Source organism: Myxine glutinosa, chromosome 1 (assembly GCF_964187855.1).
Source record: "Myxine glutinosa chromosome 1, kmMyxGlut1.1, whole genome shotgun sequence".
Classification (NCBI taxonomy): domain Eukaryota; kingdom Metazoa; phylum Chordata; class Myxini; order Myxiniformes; family Myxinidae; genus Myxine; species Myxine glutinosa.
Genome location: NC_136261.1, coordinates 141,536,883 through 141,560,894, shown reverse-complemented (window position 1 = coordinate 141,560,894; position 24,012 = coordinate 141,536,883). Strand labels below are relative to the sequence as shown.

Here is a 24,012-nt window from a genome sequence, read left to right as displayed (position 1 = left end):
GTGTGCGCTGCAGCAGCGGTCCCCGGTACGCGACGTGCACGTTTGGAGCACGTCAGCCAGGGGTTTGTTCAACCGCCCGTGTGCGGAGAAGTCGAACTGCACCTTGGTCTGGAGGGGCCCAGAGACATTGTGAGGGACAGTGACCATTGAGGGGTCGTGAGTGGGGAAAGGGGGGACATATATAAGATGGCCATCTTTGTAATATTGTTGATTGACTGTTGATGGTGGTGGATTGATTGGGGAATATATTATTGATTAATCCGGATCCTTGGTGTGGGGTTTCTTATTGACTGGAATTCATATTGATTGCATTACGAAAGCGTATAAATCCTAGATCTTTCTGGCGGAGTTCCTCTCACGGTCCGGGGGTCACCGAGACCAGGTAGTCACCGGGAGGACCACGTAACAGAAATTGGGGGCTCGTCCGGGATCTATAAAATTTTCTAAATTTTAGTCCGGGAAAGAATTCCCAAGAATGGGAACTTTTCCAACGTTCCCAAAATTGTTTTGCTCTGTCGACAAAACAACAACAACAAAAAAGAAAAAAAGAAAAAAATAACAATAGCAATAATAGTAATACTGTTGCTTTTCTTTGCTGGAAATTTCTGGGGTGAAGGTTAACAGGTGTTACCAGTAGTCACCATGGCGTTTGTGGCACAGAACTTTGCGGTAACCCCTAGTGAGGCACAGTTCCGAGCATTACTAAAATCGGACCTCTTGAAATTGGCCAAACATTTTAACTTGGAGGTCCGAACTAATTTGAGGAAGGCAGAGTTGCAGACCACGGTGATACAGTCTATGGTGGGATTAGGAACACTAGGGCATGCCCGTACTATATATATGCCCGTACTATATATCTATCTAAAATTATATCCCCCCCCCCCCTCTATTTACATGAAATGGTTTGGTTCATTCGCAACGCCAAAGCGAACGGCGAACGGCTTGCGAGTACAGTGACAATCCCCCCCCTCTATTTACATGAATGGTTTGGTCCATTCGCAACGACCACAGAACCCCCCCCTCATGCAATGGTTTGGTCCAAAGCGAACGGCTTCCGGAGTTTGGTAAAGCAATCGCCATCGCGTGCACAAACGCGCAGGAAAGCGAATGAATCGCAAATTCGTTTTTATTAGTGATACGAATTGAATTGGGAGAAATTGGGAGATGAATGAATTGGGAGAAATAATGCGCATAAGAAATCGAATTACGTACCGTAATGGCGGTCAGCTCGTAACGCGCTCAGCTCCGCTCGTCTCACATCGGCCACGCCTACGCAACAAAGCGTTCTGTGATTGGATGCCGGAAAGCGTGCTGCCGGACAGTCGTCACTGTCCGGAAGTTCGCAAATCGCAGTTAGGATGAATCGTTTTAATTTAATCGCAGTTTGAATTCGTTTTAAAACATAGTTTAACGGCAACATAGTTTTCCAACGTGAAATAAATGAATACGCTGTCAAATGTGCCGTCCGAGGCAGAGCCTGATCGCCACGTTCGGCACACGTGATAGCTCGCTGCTCTCTGATTGGTTGAAGCGTTTTTTGGACATATCTCGGTAAGTAATTGTCCGATTAATATGAAACCTTGAAAAGGCACATCCTCGGGTCCCCAGCAATATACCTGGCAAGTTTCAAGTATATCGGACCCGTGGTTGTCGAGAAACAGCGGTCACAGACACACAGACACACAGACACACAGACACACAGACACACAGACACACAGACACACAGACACACAGACAGACACACAGAGATTGCTGGAATTATAGATAGATGGGACGAGTTAGCCTGGGAGTGGCTACCCGAAGAACCAGAAGACGTTGAGCTCCGGAAACTGGAGTTGCAATTACGGAGCCAGGAACGGATCAAAGAAGAAGAAAGGAAAGCAGAAAAGGAAAGAGCAGAAGAGGAAAGGAAAGCAGAAGAGAGGAGAGAAGAGAAACAAGCAGAGGAAAGGAGAGTGGAAGGAGAACTCCAGGAAAGGTTAAAAGAAGAAGAAAGGAAAGCAGAAGAGAGGAGAGAAGAGAAACAAGCAGAGGAAAGGAGAGTGGAACGAGAACTCCAGGAAAGGTTAAAAGAAGAAGAAAGGAAAGCAGAAAAGGAAAGAGCAGAAGAAGAAAGGAAAGCAGAAAAGGAAAGATCAGAAGAAGAAAGGAAAGCAGAAGAGAGGAGAGAAGAGAAACAAGCAGAGGAAAGGAGAGTGGAACGAGAACTCCAGGAAAGGTTAGAAGGGAGAAAAGCAGAGGAGAGGAGAGCTGCCAGGGAACTCGAAGCAGAGGAGAGAAAAGCCGAAAGGGAGTTGAAGGAACGTGATCTGGCGCTTCAGCAAGAAATTAAATTCAAGGAGCTGGATTTAATGAGAGAACGGGGAGAGGTACCACCCTTGCTGACGGGGTCGACCCCTAGCCAGAAAACCTGGGATGTTGGCAGACATGTGAGGCTGGTTCCACCCTTCAGTGAAAAGGAAGTCACTCAATTTTTTCCACACTTTGAGAAAGTGGCTCGACAGTTAAACTGGCCGGAGGAGGCCTGGACCATACTAGTGCAAAGTGTGCTGGTGGGTAAAGCTCAAGAGATATATTCGGCGCTACCAATGGACCAATGTGCAGATTATGAGGTATTGAAGAAGCACATCCTCAAAGCCTATGAGTTGGTTCCTGAAGCTTACCGGCAAAAATTCAGGAATGCCAGGAAGAGGGAGAGTGAGACCCATGTGGAGTTTGCCAGAGTGAAAGAAAACATGTTTGATCGGTGGTGTGAGTCGAAAGGAGTCGGGAACGACTTCGAAGCATTGCGTGACCTGATGCTGGTGGAGGAATTTCAACAGTGTGTCCACGAGGACATCAAAGTGTACCTGCAGGAAAAGAAAGTACCAAAGTTGTGGGACGCAGCCACCATGGCAGATGATTATGCCTTAACACACCGGATAGGGGTCCACACACCTAGCTCCTCACCTAGACTTCAGCAGGGGAGTTATGGAACACCTGGTGCGGAGAACGACAATACATGGCGGCGGCCTCGAGAGGATTATGGGGACAACGCGGATACCCCAACTGTTCGAAATCAGAGGGCTATGGGCCCAAGACAAACTTATTTCCCGGGGGGCCCGAGGCAGACCACGAGTTTTTCCTCCGGGCCTACTTGCGCCTTTTGCAAAAAACCTGGACACTTGATGTCCAGTTGTTACCTCATGAAAAGGGAAAACCCAGAGCGGAGTCCGACTATTACAACTCCGAATGCGATGGCAAGCGTAAGAAATCGCCCACAGAAGAGTTACCAACCATTTATTTATGAGGGGTTGGTCTCACTCGAGGGAGACTTGACTAACCCAAGACCTGTTAGGGTATTGAGGGACACAGGAGCCCATCAATCCTTAATGCTTGAAGGCATTTTGCCATTGTCAAAGAGTACCGCAACTGGTGATAGTGTTCGGTTACAAGGGATCGGTGGCTGTGTTAGTGCCCCACTGCATGTCATCCATTTGGAATCCGATTTGGTGTCAGGACAGGTCACCGTCGGTTTACAAGCCACGCTTCCTGTAGAGGGAGTATCTGTGATTATCGGGAATGATTTGGCCGGGGGGCAAATTTATGGTAACCCGAGGGTGGGTAAAGAGCACCGCAGGGGAAATAACACCACCCCAGCTCGGGATGGCGACAACAGTTCAAAGTTATTTGTAGGGGGACTGAACTTCAACACAGAGGAAGAAGTTCTGACCTCTGTCTTCAACAGATATGGGCCGCTGGTGGAAGTGCGGGTGGTAAAAGACAGGGAAACGCAACGGTCAAGAGGGTTCGGCTTTGTCACGTTTGCAAGCACCAGAGACGCCAGAGAGGCAGAGAAGAATTGGAATGGTAAGGATTTGGAGGGTCGGACCATAACAGTAGGGAAGGCATTTCGTAGGCGTCGAGAGTTCTACAGAAGAGGACAACTTGGCGGTAGTTTTGGGGTTGGCAGCAGCCGATATTACTATGGAGGCTCCCAGAGTTACGGCACCTCCCGAAAGAATGAATGTCAGAGCACTGGCCGAGAAGGAGACCGCCAGTCAGGTAACGGCTGGGACAAGGGGTCCCACCGTAACTGTTAGGAGTCTGGAGAAGTTGAAGCACTATATACGGTGGAGCCGCCGAGCCGGGGCTCCTACACGGACTAACCGTGAACGCCACGTTCTTAAAGGCGTCCAGGTAGTGAACTTTCCTGCACGGACTAACCGTGAACTCCACGTTCTTAAAGGCGTCCATGTAATGAACTTTCCTCCCCGGACTAACTGTTAACTCCACATTCCTTAAGGCGTCCATGTAGGGAATACTCAGCTGGGCCTCCCGAAAAAGTGCTATCGAGAGGTTTAACTTTGGGGCTTTGGTCACCACCTCTTCACCGTCATTCAAGAGAAACTAGAAGTGGTTGACGCTTGGTCCAGAGTGAATTAATCTAGGGGTTTTGTGAAATTTTGTTGCTTTATTTTTAAGTGATAATTGTGCCCGGGGGGGGAACTGATGATTTGGGGGTGTGAGTTATCTGGTTTGTTTCTCAAAGTTGGCCGGCAAAGAAAGTTTTCGCTGGGTTCAAACTTTCTTTCTTGAAGGGGGGGAGTGTTTCGGATTTATGTGAATTTATGTGAATTACTATTCAGGTCATTGCTTATTAATGTTTATTCGATTAAAAGGTTGTTGTGATTAAAGGGTCAGGAGCCCTTCTGGGGAAAAGGAGACCGGAAACGGAAGAAGAAAAGACACGAGGTCCGGGAGAAGCGGCGATCTTCTTCTTCTTCCTCGCCCAGCTCCGACGCGAGCGGTGTCGATATTGAGCAGCGTGGGGAATGCTGCGTTTGAAAGCCCGTCTGGCGAGAGGAGTTACCTGTGCGGGGTAATTACCGGTTACACGTCAAGTTGCCGTGGGTTCGTGCACGGAACCAAGCGTCCGGCACAGTTCGCCTCAACGTCTACAAGGCCGCGTATGGGTCGCACCTTGGGCCTCGCGTGCTTGGCAAGCTGCGCGTTGCTTTGCCGCTTTGCTTGGCCAGGAGGTGTGCGCTGCAGCAGCGGTCCCTGGTACGCGACGTGCACGTTTGGAGCACGTCAGCCAGGGGTTCGTTCAACCGCCCGTGTGCGGAGAAGTCGACCTGCACCTTGGTCTGGAGGGGCCCAGAGACATTGTGAGGGACAGTGACCATTGAGGGGTCGTGAGTGGGGAAAGGGGGGCCATATATAAGATGGCCATCTTAGTAATATTGTTGATTGACTGTTGATGGTGGTGGATTGATTGGGGAATATATTATTGATTAATCCGGATCCTTGGTGTGGGGTTTCTTATTGACTGGAATTCATATTGATTGCGTTACGAAAGCGTATAAATCCTAGATCTTTCTGGCGGAGTTCCTCTCACGGTCCGGGGGTCACCGAGACCAGGTTGTCACCGGGAGGACCACGTAACACAAGGAAGGACTTCGCACGACGGAGGATGCCCAGTCGGCGACTGGCTTTGGAGGCCAGTTTGGAAATGTGGTTTTCCCAAGAAAGATCATGGCAGATAGTGAGACCCAAAAGCTTGAGCAATAGAACTTCTTGGAGAGGATTGTTGAGAAAGTAGATGGGAGGGTTTTCCAGTCGGTCTTTTCGGAGAGACATCGTAAGAGCGTGAGATTTGTCAGGATTGAAAGACATGTTCCACTTGTTTGACCAGTCTGTGATTTTTTTCAGGTCTACAGAGAGTGAGGAGGCTGCAGGCTGCCGATCTGAGGGATGAGGAATGGAGCGGAAGAGGAGTGGAGTCATCAGCAAAGAGATAGAGAGGATTTTCCAGAGAGTCGGAGAGATCGTTGATGAAGACCAGAAAAAGCACAGGGCCCAGAACACTACCTTGGGGAACTCCAGCCAGAATAGGAAGGGGGTGATGAGAGAAATCCATTCAGGGCCACACGTTGACTATGACCAGAGAGGAAGTCCACAAGCCAAGCGTGGAGATTTCCATGGATACCATAGGAGGAGAGTTTGGTGATCAGAGCTGGGTACCAGACCGTATCGAAGGCACGTGATATGTCAAGGGAGACAGCTCTGATTTCCTGTTTGGCATTGAGGACCTCCATCCATTGTTGAGACAGCAGAAGCAACATGTCCAGAGTAGATTGACCTGGTCTGAATCCAAATTGATGATCGGTGATCAAGCCATTTGGAGAAGAGGAAGGATTTGATATCCGGAGCAATGATGGATTCCATGACTTTGCTGATAATTGGGAGCAGGCTGATTGGTCTGTAGTTGCAAGGATCTGTTTTTGCACATTTTTTGTGTAAAGCGGTAATGTTTTCTGATTTCCAAGATGCTGACAGATGACCTTGAGCAAAAGAGAGGGTGAAAATAACAGAGAGAGGGTGAGATAGAGTGACAGAGCAGGATTTTAGGACCCGTGCTTAACTGAAACTTGTCTGACTGAAACGAAACTGATTAACTGAAACTGAAACGTGAAAAACTTATCAAATTACAGCTACCGGACTCGCTTCAACCTCTCTTTCTTGCAGACAAGCATCATACACTTTTCATCATGCACTTTTCTTCTCTTTTATTTAAAGCCTGGCCTCGATTCGTTGAGGGCTAACAGTCCGTGCCTGGAGCCTCCAACATTGAAAAAAAACAAAAAAAAACACTTATCTTACTGATCAGATATGCATTGGAAAAACCTTATCTTACTAATCATATATGCATTGAAAAAAACTTATCTTACTAATCATATATGCATTGAAAAAAAACGTATCTTACTAATCAAATATGCATTGAAAAAAACTTCTTACTAATCATATATGCATTGAAAAAGACTTATCTTACTGATCATATATGCATTGGAAAAACTTATTTTAGTAATCATATATACATTGAAAAAACTCATCTTACTAATCGAATATGCATTGAAAAAAACTTATCTTACTAATCATATATGCATTGAAAAAGACTTGTCTTACTGATCATATATGCATTGAAAAAACTTCTTACGAATCATATATGCATTGAAAAAACTTCTTACTAATCATATATGCTTTGAAAAACTTATCTTACCAATCATATATGCATTGAAAAAGACTTATGTTACTGATCATATTTGCATTGAAAAAACCTATCTTAGTAATCATATATGCATTGGAAAAAAACGTATCTTACTAATCATGTATGCATTGGAAAAACTTATCTTACTAATCATACGTGCATTGAAAAAACTTATTTTACTAATCATATATGCATTGAAAAAACTTCTTACTGATCATATATGCTTTGAAAAACTTATCTTACTAATCATATATGCATTAAAAAAGATTTATCTTACTAATCATAAATGTATTGAAAAAACTTATCTTAGCGATCATATATGCATTGGAAAAAAACGTATCTTACTAATCATGTATGCATTGGAAAAAACTTATCTTACTAATCATATATGCATTGAAAAAAACTTATCTTACTAATCATGTATGCATTGGAAAAACGTATCTTACTAATCATATATGCATTGGAAAAACGTATCTTACTAATCATATATGCATTGGAAAAACTTATCTTACTAATCATATCTACATTGAAAAAACTTGTCTTACTAATCATATATGCATTGGAAAAACATAGCATATTGTGTCATGTTGTTATGTTGTTGCTCATGTAGCTTATTGCATTTACTTTTTGGTGAGTGATCGATTGTGGTGATTGACAGTGTAGTTGTTATATTTGTTTGGATGGAAGTGCTTGGTGAAGCATAATCTGACCAAATGCTTTTTTTGCCAGTGCTCTAATTTCCTCCATCCATTTGATAGTTAAACTAAAGAGAGTCTGCAGGCTCTGTTTTTATAATTCCTGGGTGAAACCAATGGTGGTGTTAACTCAAAGAGATGGAAAAAAAAGGAAGGCAAGAGTCATATATATGTGAGGGAGGCTTTGAGGAACTTTCAAAAAAGCAGAAAAAAACGAAGCAAAGGCAACTTGAAAATTTTGGGCCAGCTAATCTGAAAGGCCTGGAATTGTTTTCTTAGTTATTCATGCTTGGTTCAACATGAATGAGAAGGCCCTGCATACAGTGTGATGGCTATGCACCATGTCGCAAGCACACAAAATGGATGTTGCTCAGCAATGGGCTGAGGAGCCTCGAGGAATTCACTGAAGCTTTATGCCCTCTCTAACAGGATGGATTGTGACCATAACTTCGCTTGTTGTAATGCAAACATAAGGAGAAGCTTACTGCACCAACAGGACCTAAAAAATTACATGCTCCAGTAGATAGGCAGGGGGGGGGGGGGAGATGGATGGGGTGAGGGGATGGGGGAGTGGCTCTTAAAACATGCAGACCCTACAAATATTGAGCTCAGTGCTCCATTCATAATTTTTTTTCAAATAACTCTTTTTACAAGGCATTTCAGTTCCTTGTTGACATTCATTTTTTGAAGAGAGAAATCACTGTTGCTTAGCTGTTGTCATGGCTTGTTAAAGTTTAATTTTCATAGTGTTATCTTCAGGGTCCACTACCACAAAGTATGTAAATTATATTTTAATCCTAATAATGGTATTAATTTCAACATCACTTCAAGTTTAAACAGTTTAAACAGTGGGGTAAATAGTTGTGTTGTGTGGGGAAAATAAGTTTTGTCAATAGTTCCAAAATGGTTGTTTATTGATGCCCTGCATGCATTTATTCACCGAGTATCTTGTTGGCATTCTTACCAGGAACACCTGCACTGTCTCATTGACATCTCCATGGATGAACTATTTGTGATGGACCCTGAGCTGCAGATTTCGAATGAATCAATTGCTCCGATGATGGCCCTACCGAGGGTTCCAGAAGCACCTTTGGGGTAGGCATTTGTGCACACGTTTGCTTCTTTAAATTGTGCATTTAAGGCTCATATTTAGGTTATCAGTCTGGGATTAGCATCTAAATAAGTTCAAATCTGACAAATTACCCATCTGGTGCTGTGTCCACCAGCGTTGCTTTTCAGAAGGAACATTAAGCAAGCTAGATCGTTTTTTTTAAATTTCCTTTTGGTTTACAAGACACTGGTGGAGCCTTTGTATCAATGTGTGCTTCAAAAAAAGAACTTTTTAGGCAATTAAAAAATTCCCGTTTCATGTTTAGGATGAACACTTTGATGACCACACTATTTACCAAAACTAATTGGACAGCATACGAACTTGAAATTAACCATTCGGACTTGCATCTGAGTATTTTTTCCTGCACTTCAAAGCAGAATGTGCTTTATAGAGGTGCTGCATTTTTGGACAATGCTACCCTCTTAGTTTTGGTAGAATACTACTCCTACAAACCACCGTGGCCCTTAAAAAAATAAATTAAAATGCCCCTTGTCATTATACTGTCTTATCTAAAATGGAGGGACTGAACATCAAAAAAGTGCTATTTTTCCACGATGGTAAAACATATTTGCATATAAATACCAAGAAAAAAAAACAAAAACCTTCAGTACTCGCCTCCTGTCCATCTTTTGATCTCGAATTCAAATTTCTTCAGTATAGAGCAACAATAACAAATTTGATTTTACTGCTCCAATACTTATGGAGTGATATATATATATATATATATATATATATATATATATATATATATATATATATATATATATATATATATATATATATATGTACTGTATATATATATATATGTATGTATATATATATATGTATGTACATATACCGCTGGATGCAGGCTATCGTGCCAGGCATCCCCTGAGAAAGCCACGTCTGACCAGACAACACCGCCAGCGCCGATTGCAGTGGGCCAGAGAGCACCGTCAATGGCAGCCAGGACACTGGAATCACGTGATCTTCAGTGACAAGTCTAGATTTCTGGTCTATCGTCAATATGGCCGCGTCCGAGTGCGCAGACAAGTGCATGAAGCCTACAACGAAGATTGTATAGTGCCAAGAGTCCAAGCTGGAGGTGGTGGGGTGACCGTTTGGGCTGATTTTCATGCAGTGGGCAAAACTGACCTGGTTGTTCTGAATGGAAACCTGAACCAGTTCAAGCACAGGGCCATTCTGGAAGAAACATTGCTTCCATTTGTTCGTGCAGCCTTTTGAGGAAACTTTGTCTTCCAAGATTACAATGCACAGCCTCATCGTGCTCGCATGATCCAGCACTTTCTTGCTGACCGTGGTGTAGAGCATATGGAGTGGCCTGCCATGTCCCCGGATATGAATCCGATAGAGAACTTGTGGGCAGAATTAACGCGTCAAATCGACAACTTGGACCAGCAGCCTGCCTCTGTGCATGAATTGCAGCAGGCTATTGTAACTGCATGGCAAGCTATTCCTGTCCAAACCTTGGCAAATCTCGTGAACAGCATGCCTCAACATGTACGTGCTCTCCTGAATGCTCGTGGGGATTACACGAAGTACTGAACTGTAATTTTACTGTCCGTAATCCCAGTCGTAATTTAACTTTTGTTTTTGTTAAAAAAAAATTTGGGCTAATGTGCAAAATAAAGAGATACTTCTGGAAAACGTACAGAAGTTTAACACAGTACTGTCCGTGAATTGAGTTCGATATCAATTTACATCACTTTCAAGGATCAATTTATTTGCTGGTCACATTAACAAAATCTAGAATAATTTCAACATAATTCCAATGAACTTTTGGTTCTAAGTCATCTTGAAAAGTAAGTTCACCCCAAAAAATATTCCATATTAAATGCCAGGTATATATATATATATATATATATATATATATATATATATATATATATATATATATATATATATATATATATATATATACTGAAACGCAAAAGAAACTTACCACCTTTGAAACCTTTAAATATCAACAATAACACTGCGTGTAGTAAATGTGTGAACTTATTTGTGGACAATAGTGTCCTCACTGTCAGACAAAACGGTGACGGATGGTCACTTGAACCTTCAATGGTCACTTCATAGCACAGCTGTTGAACAGCCGTTTTGACTGTCAGTGATTAGCCAAGGGGTACGGGATGATTTTAATGAGCTGCACGTGATGTCTTGATATTGGCTTTAAAAAGGCCAGTGCAAAATGGGCATTTCAATCAACATGCCACGATTGTCAAGGGATCAATGGCAGCATGCCCTGGGCATGCTGCAAGGCGGACTGAGCTACCGTGAGGTTTGTTCTACAGTACAGAACAGCACAGGGTGCAATGTCAGTCCCCTTTCAATAGCGTGTGTGGCCACCATTGTTTTGGATACAGGCAGTGCATCGTCGGCGTATACTGCCTACCAGTCTTTGGATGGATTGCTGCTGGATTCTGTCCCACTCAGTCCTCAATGTCTGAAGCAGCTCTGCCCGTGTCCTGGCCCTGCCAACTATGCGTCTCCCAAGCTCATCCCACAGGTGCTCTATGGGATTCAGGTCATGGGAGAGCGCAGGCCACTGCATGGTGTTGATGTTCTCGCCTTGGAGAAATGCAGTGGTAAAGCGAGCAGCATGGGGACGAGTGTTGTCATGCTGAAAGGTTCTCAGTTCTGGGTGGTCTAGCAGGAATGGCAGCAGATGAGGTCGCAGGATGTTATCCACATACCGCTGGGCGTTAAGATTCCCATCCACAACCACCAGTGGCGTCCTGTACCGGCCTGATATGGAGGCCCACACCATCACACTTGGGCCACCCCACCTGTTGGCTTGACGCACGCAACAATCGGCATATCGCTCGCCATTTCTTCTCCAGACATGCTCACGCCCATCAGGACTGTCCACACAGAACCTTGACTCATCGCTGAAAGCGACCTCGTTCCACTGCGCCAAGGTCCACCGCTGATGCTGCTGGCACCATCTCTGTCGGTTGCGGCGATGGGCAGCCATCATCACGGGGCCTCTGTATGGTCTTCTGGCAGTCAGACCATAGTCATGCAGTCGTCTTCGTGCAGTATCATTGGAGATCCGTGGGTTTGCACGCCCCGGAGTTTCTGCCGCAGTGCGGGATGCTGAACGGAATCGATCCCGCAGGTGACTTCGGACCATCTGCCTATCCTGCCTTGCAGTGGTGACGCCCAGCCTCCCTGATCGAGGTCTGTCATCTGCAGAGTTGTGGAGGGTGTCTCTGTCCACCAGGGCCGATATCGTCTGGTGTGAACAGCCAAGGCGACGTGCCACCTCACGGTAGCTCAGTCTGCCTTGCAGCATGCCCAGGGCACGCTGCTATTGATCCCTTGACAATCGTGGCATGTTGATTGAAATGCCCATTTTGCACTGGCCTTTTTAAAGCCAATATCAAGACATCACGTGCAGCTCATTAAAATCATCCCGTACCCCTTGGCTAATCACTGACAGTCAAAACGGCTGTTCAACAGCTGTGCTATGAAGTGACCATTGAAGGTTCAAGTGACCATCCGTGACCGTTTTGTCTGACAGTGAGGACACTGTTGTCCACAAATAAGTTCACACATTTACTACACGCAGTGTTATTGTTGATATTTAAAGGTTTCAAAGGTGGTATGTTTCTTTTGCGTTTCAGTATATATATATATATATATATATATATATATATATATGTCACGCTACCAGATTCTTGTACCAGATGCTCAAATTATGGATTTAGAGTTCTACCTGCAGCATTGAAGTACCAACCCTGTACCTCCATAAAATAGCAGGGTTGGTCAAATTGGGCAATTACAAATGCATGAAAACAAAAATTTAAATATTCATGTGTTACCCAAAATGTCAAGGTTTTCAACTTTTCATGCCAGGAAATCTAGAAAATTTCGCTTCGGACTCGACGGAAATCCAGTAATTTACAATCAGAATCAATTTCTAGGGTTCTAAAGGTTTTTTTCAAGCATGATGTTGGACATGTAAAGTAAATAAAAGTACCATACGAGTTATTGGCCGAGTGCCAATTTTTTTGGGCACCTTGCCAATATTCTGTATTTTTCACTTTTTCCTAACAAATAAGTTGTGACCAGCACTGATTTTAATTGGAATTTATGGGAAACAAACACGCTCATGTTTCTTCTACTACTGCTGTATTTATTATGTGTAGCATAATCTGCATTGAATCTTCAAGCATAATCTGCATTGCAACTGTGCACAAATACTGTAAATCCTCGCCCCCCCCCCCCCCCCCATCTGTACGCTAGCCCAAGCTGTCATGCCAAAATATCAAGGCAAAATGATGAGTCAGCCTACATGTAGGCCCTGACCACTCAACAATGTAGATGAGATGAGATCTGGAGACTGGGTCTGGGCTGACTGGGGTGAATCTAGTGCACTGCATTGCCAATGCCTACCAAAGTTTCACTGACATCCTCTGGTCTCCGGTCATACCACTCGTCAGCTTCATCTTCATCTTCGTCAGGCGCAGACTCTTCTGCCAATGCCTCGACCTCAGGGGAGTCGGTTTCACTCTCGGGGTCAGTGTCAGCATAATCGAAATAGGTTTTCACCGTCTCCTTGAGGTCCTCGATGTCATTTTCCACATACAATTTGGGTGCGGGTAGAATCAAATCAAGCCAGACACGTCCAGATGCAGAAACCACTGAAGAAACTGAGCCTTGCGAATCCATAGTCAACTGAAGTCATAAATTCGATAAATTTCCCGACAATGTACCCAACCAAGGTCAACACCGGCCCAAACTTCCAGGAAATCCAAAATAAACACGTGTAGCGACTAGCGCCACCAGGCGACTGTTGCCGCAGAATCGCAGAAAATGACTGTGGAGTCCGAAGCAAAATTCAGGCTTCAACGGTCATAACAGGTAATGCCACTGTCATAGAACGAAAGATCATATATTTTTCCGTCGGTGGGTGAAATATAAGACGAAACTGTGTCCAATAAAGGTATATTTCCGGCGGTTTATTGCTGATAAACGATCAATCCGGAAGCGAAAACGGTGAAACACGCGGCGCCGCCTTTCAACGGCGTTTATACGCAGTAGATGTTTAGCGCATCTGGTACAAGAATCTGGTAGCGTGACACAATTATATATATATATATTTATATATATATATATATATATATATATATATATATATATATATATATATATATATATATATTGTTATGATTTTGGGTAGAGTGATATATAGAGCCAGGTAGATCTGAATAGGTATCATGCTTTGTCTGTCGCGATAGGGAATCTACCTTGTAATAAGTTTTATGTTTAGCCCGGTTTGTCGGTATAAGCTGTATTTGTGTCCCCGCCGCGAGGGGGTGGGGCATGCTAATTAGTACAGGGATTATGGGGAATATTCCTTTGTTTGTCATTCCCCCTGTCGCAAACCCAGTGTCCCTTATGGCAACGCATTCTCATATAGACATTTAGATAGGTCCCATAGTGCATACATTAAATAATTCCCCTCCCTTACCACAACGACTTTGGGAAACAGGCAGGAAGCCAGATCGGGGCACCGCCGCATGGGCCGCAGCCAGCCACACACCAGCTGGCCTAGCACGAGCCTCATGTCAGGCTATAGCCATGCCCAAGAGGACTGTGATTGGTCTGTGGAAGGGACAGAGAACTGCCCCGTGATTGGAGGGAAGGGAAGGACTTGTGGTTGGTCACGAGGGTGGCGTGACATGGTGGGCGGGAAGCACTCGGCCAATGGGAGGACACCAGCACGGGGAGAACGTTCTGGAAGACTAAGATACGAGGCTCTGGTTGGGGCAGAGAAAGAATTGACATCACACGCCAGATGACAAAAGGACTCGCTGGACGACATTTTTTTTCTCTCTCCTTGTGCTTGAAGCTGTGTCTCTCCCTGCGCTGGACTCTTGGAGATATCTGTCGCTCAGAGCTCTTGGCTGGTCTTCCCTGGTTTTCCTTCGCGCTCGCTCCCCTGGGTTATTTATTGGTACTTGTGGTGTTCTTGGTGCTTGGTGCTACGAGCGAGGCTGGCAGGTGCAGCGAGGTGCTCGGTGAAGCCTGACGGCGCGCGAACGAGGGGTGCATCAAGGCCTATTTCCCACTGACCGGAGCCGCGGTCGGACGACTGCGTTCGAAGCCGGACCCTCCTTGACTGCAGACTACAGACAGATAAGCACGCACCACATCGTACACAAATCCACAACGGACAGTTGTTTTATTAATTCATTCCTTTGTCTCGTTTCTGAAGTGAGTTGTGAGGACATCCCAATTTAGAATTAGATTTTATCGTCGGGTTCCGTTCAATAAATCATTATTTTTGTACATTTTAACCGGGATTTTCGTTTGAGTTAATTTCCTCCAGGATCGGAGCTGCGGTCGGATCTATAGGTACGTGCTTGCCGCTTCTCCCTCTTCATTCTTCCTCCCGTGCTTTTATAGCCGAATCCGTATTTGATCGTTGCCTCCATTAAAGGCGTTCGGTCCTCCGCGGTCCTACGGTGTTAACCGAAGGGATCGCGCGACAATATGAGTCCCAGCTTTGACTACTTGAGATTTCATTTTAATTTCTGGGGTACTTATAAACCCTGGCACATGCGTTTTCCTCAATCCTTGCTGAAAAAGAAGAGATGGAAGTGATTGTTAATTATCGGCTTTGTCCGCGTGCTTACAGACTGTATTCAAAGGACAGAGCTTGATTCCTTTGTTTGCTTGTTTAATGCAGCTCTGAAATGCAAGAAAGGATACACTACAATATGAACAGAGGACTGTGTAGGAATTATACTTCTGCACAGATTAACTGCCATCAACTAGGGGATCAATAAACGGTTCTTGAATTGAGCATTTGAAAGATAAATTGCTTTGGAAACGGATTGTTTTCCCCCAATAACTTCTTAGCAATCCCATATATGGAGATATCTTGCTTCTGACAAGATACAGCTCATTTCAAATTTATGCACAGTTTTTGAGAATGCCTCTGTTTACCACAAATGTTACTGAGGTTTCACAAGAAGGTTAGGATGATTCATTTTATCCACTGTAATGAGGATAATAATGTTGCAATCAGCAAGGCTGACAGGATAGCCTAGATGTATGCACACTCAATCATCGGGCTGTCTAGCCTGGGTTGGAATCTTGGCCCTGCTGTAAAAGGTCACCCTGGTGGACAAACAAAAATGGACGATAAACATCCCACGATGTTCTTCATGAGAATTGGCAAACTGTTGATGTCAACTGGGCCAAATTTCAAATTCCTGCTCGAACCTCCAGGGGTCCCTCCCTTATCGCCCCCCCCCCCCCCCCCCCACCACCCAACCAATGATGCTGTGCATACAACCATGCACTGCATATGAAAGGAGATGAAGTTTTTGTTTACGAAAATCGTTTTTTATATTTTTCTGTATACATGACCAAGACTCATGGAACGGCTACAGCAAATTGGAAGGGAACACAATGGAAATGGGGAAACATCAACAGCAGAGTAGAAGTGAGAATGAGAGAGATCGGGGAGAAGAGGAAAATGACACATGGGGGTGGGGGGGGGGGGGGGGTAGGTTGCACAGAAACTGAATGAAACACAGTAAGATGAGGAAGGGGAAAGCTGGGATATAAAATGAACAAGCCATCTGACAACTAACAAACGAAAGGGGGTGAACAGTACCAGTACCTGAAAAATCGGAGTGCTTGTGAATGGTGAATGGGGTAATTTGGGGCTGATGAGGTCATCAATATGATGGGGGATGACCCTACGGTAGTGGTGTACAGCTGACTTGAAGCTCTGGAGGGAAATGGGACTGAACAGACTGGGGAAGTTGGCCAGGCGTTGGGGCTAGGAGCTAGAGCTAGGACTTAGGGCTAATAGTTAGGGCTAGGAGTTAAGGGAAGGAGCTAGGGCTCGGAGTTAGGGATCTTTGTTTCTTTCACATTTCTTTCTACTTTTTCACATTTCTCTTTATTCATTCTATTTTTTGCTTGTTCTTTCTTTCTCTCTTTCTTAATCTGTCTGTCCAAGGAGAAGTGAATTCTTGCAGAGATTTTTCTGGAAGGTTCACTTGGCTGCACCTGGATGGGTTTGAGGGTTGTGGAGTAGCGGCTGAAACCCGAATCCTATACAGGTTGCTCCTGATGACTCCATCTTTGCTCTTTGCTTATTCGGGTTCCTTCTGATGACTCCAATGTAGTATTTGGTTTTCCATTTCATTCCACTGGCAAGAGAAAAGAGGAACAAATGAGTGGAGGTGAGAAGTAAGCCTGGATATTTGGAGTTTAATAAGAAGAGGGTTAAATTGATATGTGGGAAAATTACATGCCCAGACCAGGTCGAACCCAGGTCCTCTGGAAAACTGGTACGGTTTTACTGAGGACCTGGGTTCGATTCCTGGTCTGGGTATGTAATTTTCCCACATATATCAATTTAATTATCTAATCCTGTTCATTAATATAAGAAGAGGGTTATTGGCAGAACATGTATGATCTGCACAAGCCTGGGAAGGGCACAACCAAGAGTGGGGAGAGGGTGTAATAACAAAATGAAGATGGCGGAATACACAGAGGCCACCAACCTATCTCCGATGGGAAAGTAACAGGCCTCACCCACACAGCTTCGTAGTAGGAGATCCCAATTATTTTGAGGGCTTTGCTTTCTCGGGCATCAAGGGGGGAAAGTTGTGAGGCAGGTGCACCAGCTGAAAGGGTATAGCATGAAGGAAAGGACAATCGATCAAACACTGAAGTGCCCTTCAGTGTATTCCTGCCTGATATTTGTCTCTCCTGCATGGATGATGAGGAAATCTCTGGTGGGAGACAAACCTGCCTGTTTGACCTTTCAAAACAAAATAGTTCATAGCTACCCTCATAGACACTGGCAACACTTTGTCTGCAAATTTGACAAACAAACTCCTGAATAGACTGGATCACTTTTCATCCAGTTCAAATGCAATGCCCATTTCCTGGAACGCTTGAAAAAAATCTGGTGACTTTTCTTCACCAGGCAATATTCATCAGCTTGAAGCAGTGTTTATCAGCTACACCCACCTTATGGTCAATCTTGGGTTCATTGAAGCTACCAACGACCAAATCCAGCAGATTGAAGGGTTCTGTAGGACCACCCTTCTTGCACTGTCAGCAATAAACTCAGATGATGTTGGTGGCTTTTTCATGCCATTCCTCGTGTCATTCCCAATACATTACACAGAACCATCACAACACTGTACATGGATCTTGCTGAGTCAGCTTATATCTGTATTGACTGCGGACAAACATCAACTGCATCAGATTCATCAACAGATATGACATTTTCAGTACTTATGTTGGTACTTTCCTCTTCAAGAAAGTGGTCAATGACACTTCCAGCAGACAGAGTCTCATAAAAGACAAGCTCACTGAAGTTGCACCACTGTATCTGGTGTAAGGCTCACCTCTAGTCTGAAGTACCAAACTTTTCATGGGTCAATAACAACTTTCTGAACAGTTGAAGGAGTTTACCCATCTGAAGAATATGTGCAACAAATAATGCATTAGTCATTAATTGAGTTCATTAATCGCAAAAAAACAACATAAAAAGAAAAACTATTGCAAAAATCACTTTATCAAGAACTTACTGATTAAAGCATTGTTGGTTTAGTAATTAGAACATCCGCTCGGAATGTGGGAGGTCAGTGGTTCAAACCTGGGCCACGTCATAGTTTTAGAATGACTTAAAAAATGGTATGTACTGCTTCCTTGTTTGATGCTCAACATTAAAAAAAGGATAGAGCATGGACAAACATACGTTTGTAATAATGGCACAAGCTTTCACTCATTAATTTATTATTTTGCAGGTACTGTACATCAATAAAAACGTACAAAAATGTCGTAAATTAGGATGTAAAAATGCACCCCGACATATTTGCTAAAAAGTGAACTACATCACTATAGTGTAGTTGTGCTGGCACTAAAAAGAGCAAAATAAGATTTTAAAAACCCCCACCTACACACCCACGCAATAACACAAAGGGAAAACACAACCAATGTGAAAACGAGATTGCACAATAATTGAAAAGTGATAAAAAAAACAATGCACACGAAGAACCAAGATCCATTTGAACAGCAATTGGGTAGTTGTGCCCCCACCACCCCACCCCAACAAAACAAGCAAATAAATACTACAAAATTCCACGTTTAATATATAATAAAATAAGTGAAAATTGCACTTGAAGTACATTCAAAAAAGGAGAAAACTTGAAATTGCTATTGGCCTTCTCCTTTACAGCTTTGATAGGAGTATTGGCCTTCTCCTGTGTCAACGTTCCTTGTCAAGGAACTCAAAAATTATAACTTTGTGAGGGACATTTTCCATAAAAATTTAACAACAGACACACCAGATTAAATCAGTTACTTATTGATTTTATAACAGTCATTCATTGATCATTCTTACAGAAGATGCCATATGCAGTGTTGAATAGACCTTCTGACATGGAAGACTTGAAACGTTGAGATGATTTTACTCCCAGGTTATGCACTGATATTTCACTTAACTGGCTCATTATTCTTTTAGAATTTTCAAAACAGCAAATATAACCTTCATCTCCCCTCTATTTTCACTGGCAGACCTTTTGAGAAACTTTGTATATTAGCTATTGGTATACTGTTGGTATACTGTTGTAGTCGTATCTTGTTTTGGCCACAACAGAATCTGTTCCAAGAAAGTGCATCAAAACAGATTCATAATGATTTTGTTGAGCTGCATCCAACAGACCTGCAAACATTATTACAATATAATGAATCCCCACAGCCTCTGTACTTTGTTTATGAAGATACACTGGTCAACACAACGTATGCCGGTGTTGCAGTGGATTAGACATAAAGCTGTAATACATACGAGATATTTTTGTTTCAGCTTTTGCTAAATTATCTTGAGGCCGTTGCTCCTTTCTTTAATTAACTTTTCTGTTTTATGGAAAATAATACAAACTACTGGCAATAATACCCTTGATGTGATGCTACTGGTTGGGAATTTGGAATGAGACCATAGCTTATTGGGAGTTTGTGGCTGCATAATACCTGCATTGCTTATCCACAAAATCTCCTTCACCACTAATTTCAACGTGGTCTTCCACAGTTCCTTCCTCAAGCAGATCAGCTTTCTCTGCAGCACTATTCAAACGTTTCTAATCAATGAAACATCTGTAATATGTTGGATGATAACCAACGTCAATGGGCAGGTCTACAAATCCTTATGACAAAACATGAGAAATTGCTTCAGTCAAACCATGCACATAACCTCTCAATTCCAGCCACTGATTGCCACAATCATTAATTTTCTGCCAGCAGGTGGGAGTTAAGTGCTGCACCACTTCTTTTTTCACCTATTCCACATATATTCCGTGTGTCGCAAGAGGTGACTAACAGGGTTACGTGAAATCACAGGTTTAAAAGGTTTATTTGGACCATTTTTTGGACCCGGTTCACGGTGGTGGGCAAAAGCTTAATGCTTCTGTTGAGCTATATCTAACAGACTTGCAAACATTATTACAATATAATGAATCCCCACAACCTCTGTTCTTTGTTTATGAAGATGGTCTGTTCAACACAACATATGCTGGTGTTGCAGTGAACTAGACACAAAGCTGTATACAGTGGTGAGAAAAAGTATGTGAATTTTCAGTATTTCTGCATAAATTTGACCTAAAATGTGATCATATCTTCATCCAAGTCCTAATAATAGATAAAGATAACCTGATTAAACAAATAGCACACCAAAAAAATCTACTTTTTAGCTCACCTGAAACGAAGTTCAGAGGAGCTTATGCGATGGTTCATTAATTTATTGAGCAAAATGATCCAACATTCAATTTCTTTGTTGGAAAAAATATGTCAACCTTTACATTCAGTAACATGGTGACACTCACTCGAGCAGCAATAACTTCAACCAAACGTTTCCTGTAACTCTTGATCAGTCCTGCCCATAGGCTCGGAGGAATTTTGTCCCATTCCTCCTTACAAAACTGCTTCAACTCAGAGATATTTGGGCTTTCTTGCATGATCTGCTCACTTCAGGTTCTGCCACAACTTTTTAATTGGGTTTAGGTCTGGATTTTGATTTGGCCCTTGCAAAACACAAAATCTCTTCTGCTTCTGAGATTTTGTTGTAGATTTACTTGCATGTTTAGGATCGTTGTCTTGCTGGATGACCCACGTTCTGTTAAGCTTCAGCTCACGGACGGTTGTCCTGACGTTCTCCTGTATAGTTTGCTGGTACAATCCAGAATTCATGGTTCCATCAATGATGGCAGGCCGTCTGGATCCTGGTGCAGTAAAGCAGCCCCATACCATGATACTCCCACCACCATGCTTCATGGTTGGAATACAGTGTTTGGTTTTCACCAAACATAACGTTTCTCATTTAATTCAAAAAGTTCCATTTTCGACTCATTTGTCCACAGAATATTCTTCCAATAGCCTTCGGGATCATCCAGGTGGTCTTTGACAAACTTGAGATGGGTGGAAATGTTCTTGGAGAGCAGTGGTTGCCTCCTTCTATCCTCCCATGCACACCATTCTTGTTCAGTGTTTTCCTGATTGTGGACTCATGAACAATGACATTAGCCAATGCAAGAACAAAGAAAGAAGAACCACCTCTAGAGGCCATTTTTCCCCGCAGAGCAGGGGTTGGCCTTTTTTGGACACCATGGTCCCCTTTTTGAAGCAATGTTTTATGGCCGGATGCTCTTCCTGCCGCCAACCCTGTTGGTCGCCTCTTGCGACACACACACATTAGCCAATGCAAGAGTGGCCTGCAAATCCTTAGACGTTACCCTGGGGTTCTTTGTGACCTCCTGGATTATTGTATGCCTTGCTCTTGGAGTGATTTTCGTTGGGACAACCACTTCAGGAAAGAGAAACAATTGTGTTGAATTTTCTACATTTGTACACTATCTGCCTGACAGTGGATTGGTGGAGCCCAACTTCTTTAGAAATGGTTTTGTAACCCTTTCCAGACTGATGAGCATCGACAACTCTTTTTCTGGGGTTCTCTGAAATCTCTTTTGATCGGGACATGAAATGCTTCCACAAACCTGTGTAGTGAAGTCGAGACTCTGATGGTGACAAACAAAGTTTATGTTTTTCATATAGGGCAGGGCCACCCAAACTCACTTCTGATTGTAATCATTTTGATTGAAACATCTCACTGTAACGACCCCCTTAATTGAGCTGATTAACCTAGAGGTTCACATTCGTTTTCCGATAAAGAAATTGAATGTTACATCATTTTGCTCAATAAATAAATGAAAAAGTAGTTTTTTGTGTGTGCTATTTGTTGAATCAGGTTTTCTTTATCTAATAGTAGGACTTATATGACGATCTGATCACATTTTAGATAAAATTTATGCAGAAATACAGGAAATTCTAAAGGGTTCACAACCTTTTTCTCACCACTGTACATACCAGATGTTGTGTTTCGGCTTTAGCCAAATGATCTGGACACCGTTAGTCCCTTTCTTCCCCACTAACTTTCTTTTAAGTTATCAGTAACATCATTATTTCATAATAGACTGAATTTAACTCAAATTCTGATTGGCTGATATCTAAGGCTATTCATATCCCCCCCCCCCCCCCACCCCCCTCCCCCGTACATGCAGAAGATATATACGGTCGGCTTTTGCGGAATCTGCATATTCGCGGTTGATAAAGTGCGACATGTTTCTCTATTCGCGGAAAAAATGTCTCTCAAATTCACGGGTTTTTTTCTTTTCACGGCTGTGTTCCGCAAAATCGCGATTTGGCCCCCCCCCCCCCCCCCTAATCGCGGCCATGTTCCGTGAATTCGCGGTTTTTCAAGGGCGCAAAAATTTTTTCATGAGCCGATAACTTGACACATTTATAAAACCAATCTTTTACCAGCCATGCAAAAAGCAGGTGGACGTACGCAAAAACAACATCTTATACAAGCCGTGAGCATGACCTGCTTATACAGTACAGTACAGTACAGTACTGTACATTCACTGCTGTGTGATTTGCGGTTCCATGGCTTTCGCTTCACGGTTGGCTCTGTTATAAATGTACAGCCATGGAGTGCGGCACATCTTCTCCTTCTGTCAGATTGTACTCTGCTCACAGAAGACTCTCTAAAATGCCTTGATATTATTTTGATACCTCTTGTGTCCCTTTTCACATTCCTACTAAGCTTTATGGCCTTGTCTCGTATTCTCTTCATTTTTTTTTTTTTTTTTTTTCTATACTGAATCGAGGCTCGTGAAAGAGCTGACAACCGCGAGGGAAAGACAAAGACAGTACATGGGGACCGCGAGGGAAAGACAGTACATGGGGACCGCGAGGGAAAGACAAAAACAGCACATGGGGACCACGAGGGAAAGACAAAGACAGCACATGGGGACCACGAGGGAAAGACAAAGACAGTACATGGGGACCGCGAGGGAAAGACAAAAACAGCACATGGGGACCGCGAGGGAAAGACAAAGACAGTACATGGGGACCGCGAGGGAAAGACAGTACATGGGGACCGCGAGGGAAAGACAAAGACAGTACATGGGGACCGCGAGGGAAAGACAAAGACAGTACATGGGGACCGCGAGGGAAAGACAGTACATGGGGACCGCGAGGGAAAGACAGTACATGGGGACCGCGAGGGAAAGACAAAAACAGCACATGGGGACCGCGAGGGAAAGACAAAGACAGTACATGGGGACCACGAGGGAAAGACAAAGACAGTACATGGGGACCGCGAGGGAAAGACAAAGACAGTACATGGGGACCACGAGGGAAAGACAAAGACAGTACATGGGGACCACGAGGGAAAGACAAAGACAGTACATGGGGACCGCGAGGGAAAGACAGTACATGGGGACCGCGAGGGAAAGACAAAAACAGCACATGGGGACCGCGAGGGAAAGACAAAGACAGTACATGGGGACCGCGAGGGAAAGACAAAGACAGTACATGGGGACCACGAGGGAAAGACAAAGACAGTACATGGGGACCACGAGGGAAAGACAAAGACAGCACATGGGGACCGCGAGGGAAAGACAAAGACAGTACATGGGGACCGCGAGGGAAAGACAAAGACAGTACATGGGGACCGCGAGGGAAAGACAAAGACAGCACATAGGGACCGCGAGGGAAAGACTAACACATGACCGCGAGGGAAAGACAAAGACAGCACATAGGGACCGCGAGGGAAAGACTAACACATGACCGCGAGG

General features: G+C 43.8%; 1 protein-coding gene across 10 annotated transcripts in view; it reads left to right on the top strand.

Annotated features, from left to right (window-relative positions):
* Positions 1-24,012, top strand: part of LOC137429041 (diacylglycerol kinase iota) — a 687,154-nt gene that overhangs the window by 526,219 nt on the left and 136,923 nt on the right. For all 10 annotated transcript variants that reach the window (XR_013623429.1, XR_013623428.1, XR_013623427.1 and 7 more), the window contains one exon: positions 8,693-8,820. Coding sequence is in view for 7 of the 10 variants with exons in the window: in XM_078777718.1 (XP_078633844.1) it covers positions 8,693-8,820 (128 nt within the window). In the remaining 3 variants the exon portion in view is untranslated. The remainder of the gene's footprint in view (positions 1-8,692; positions 8,821-24,012) is intronic.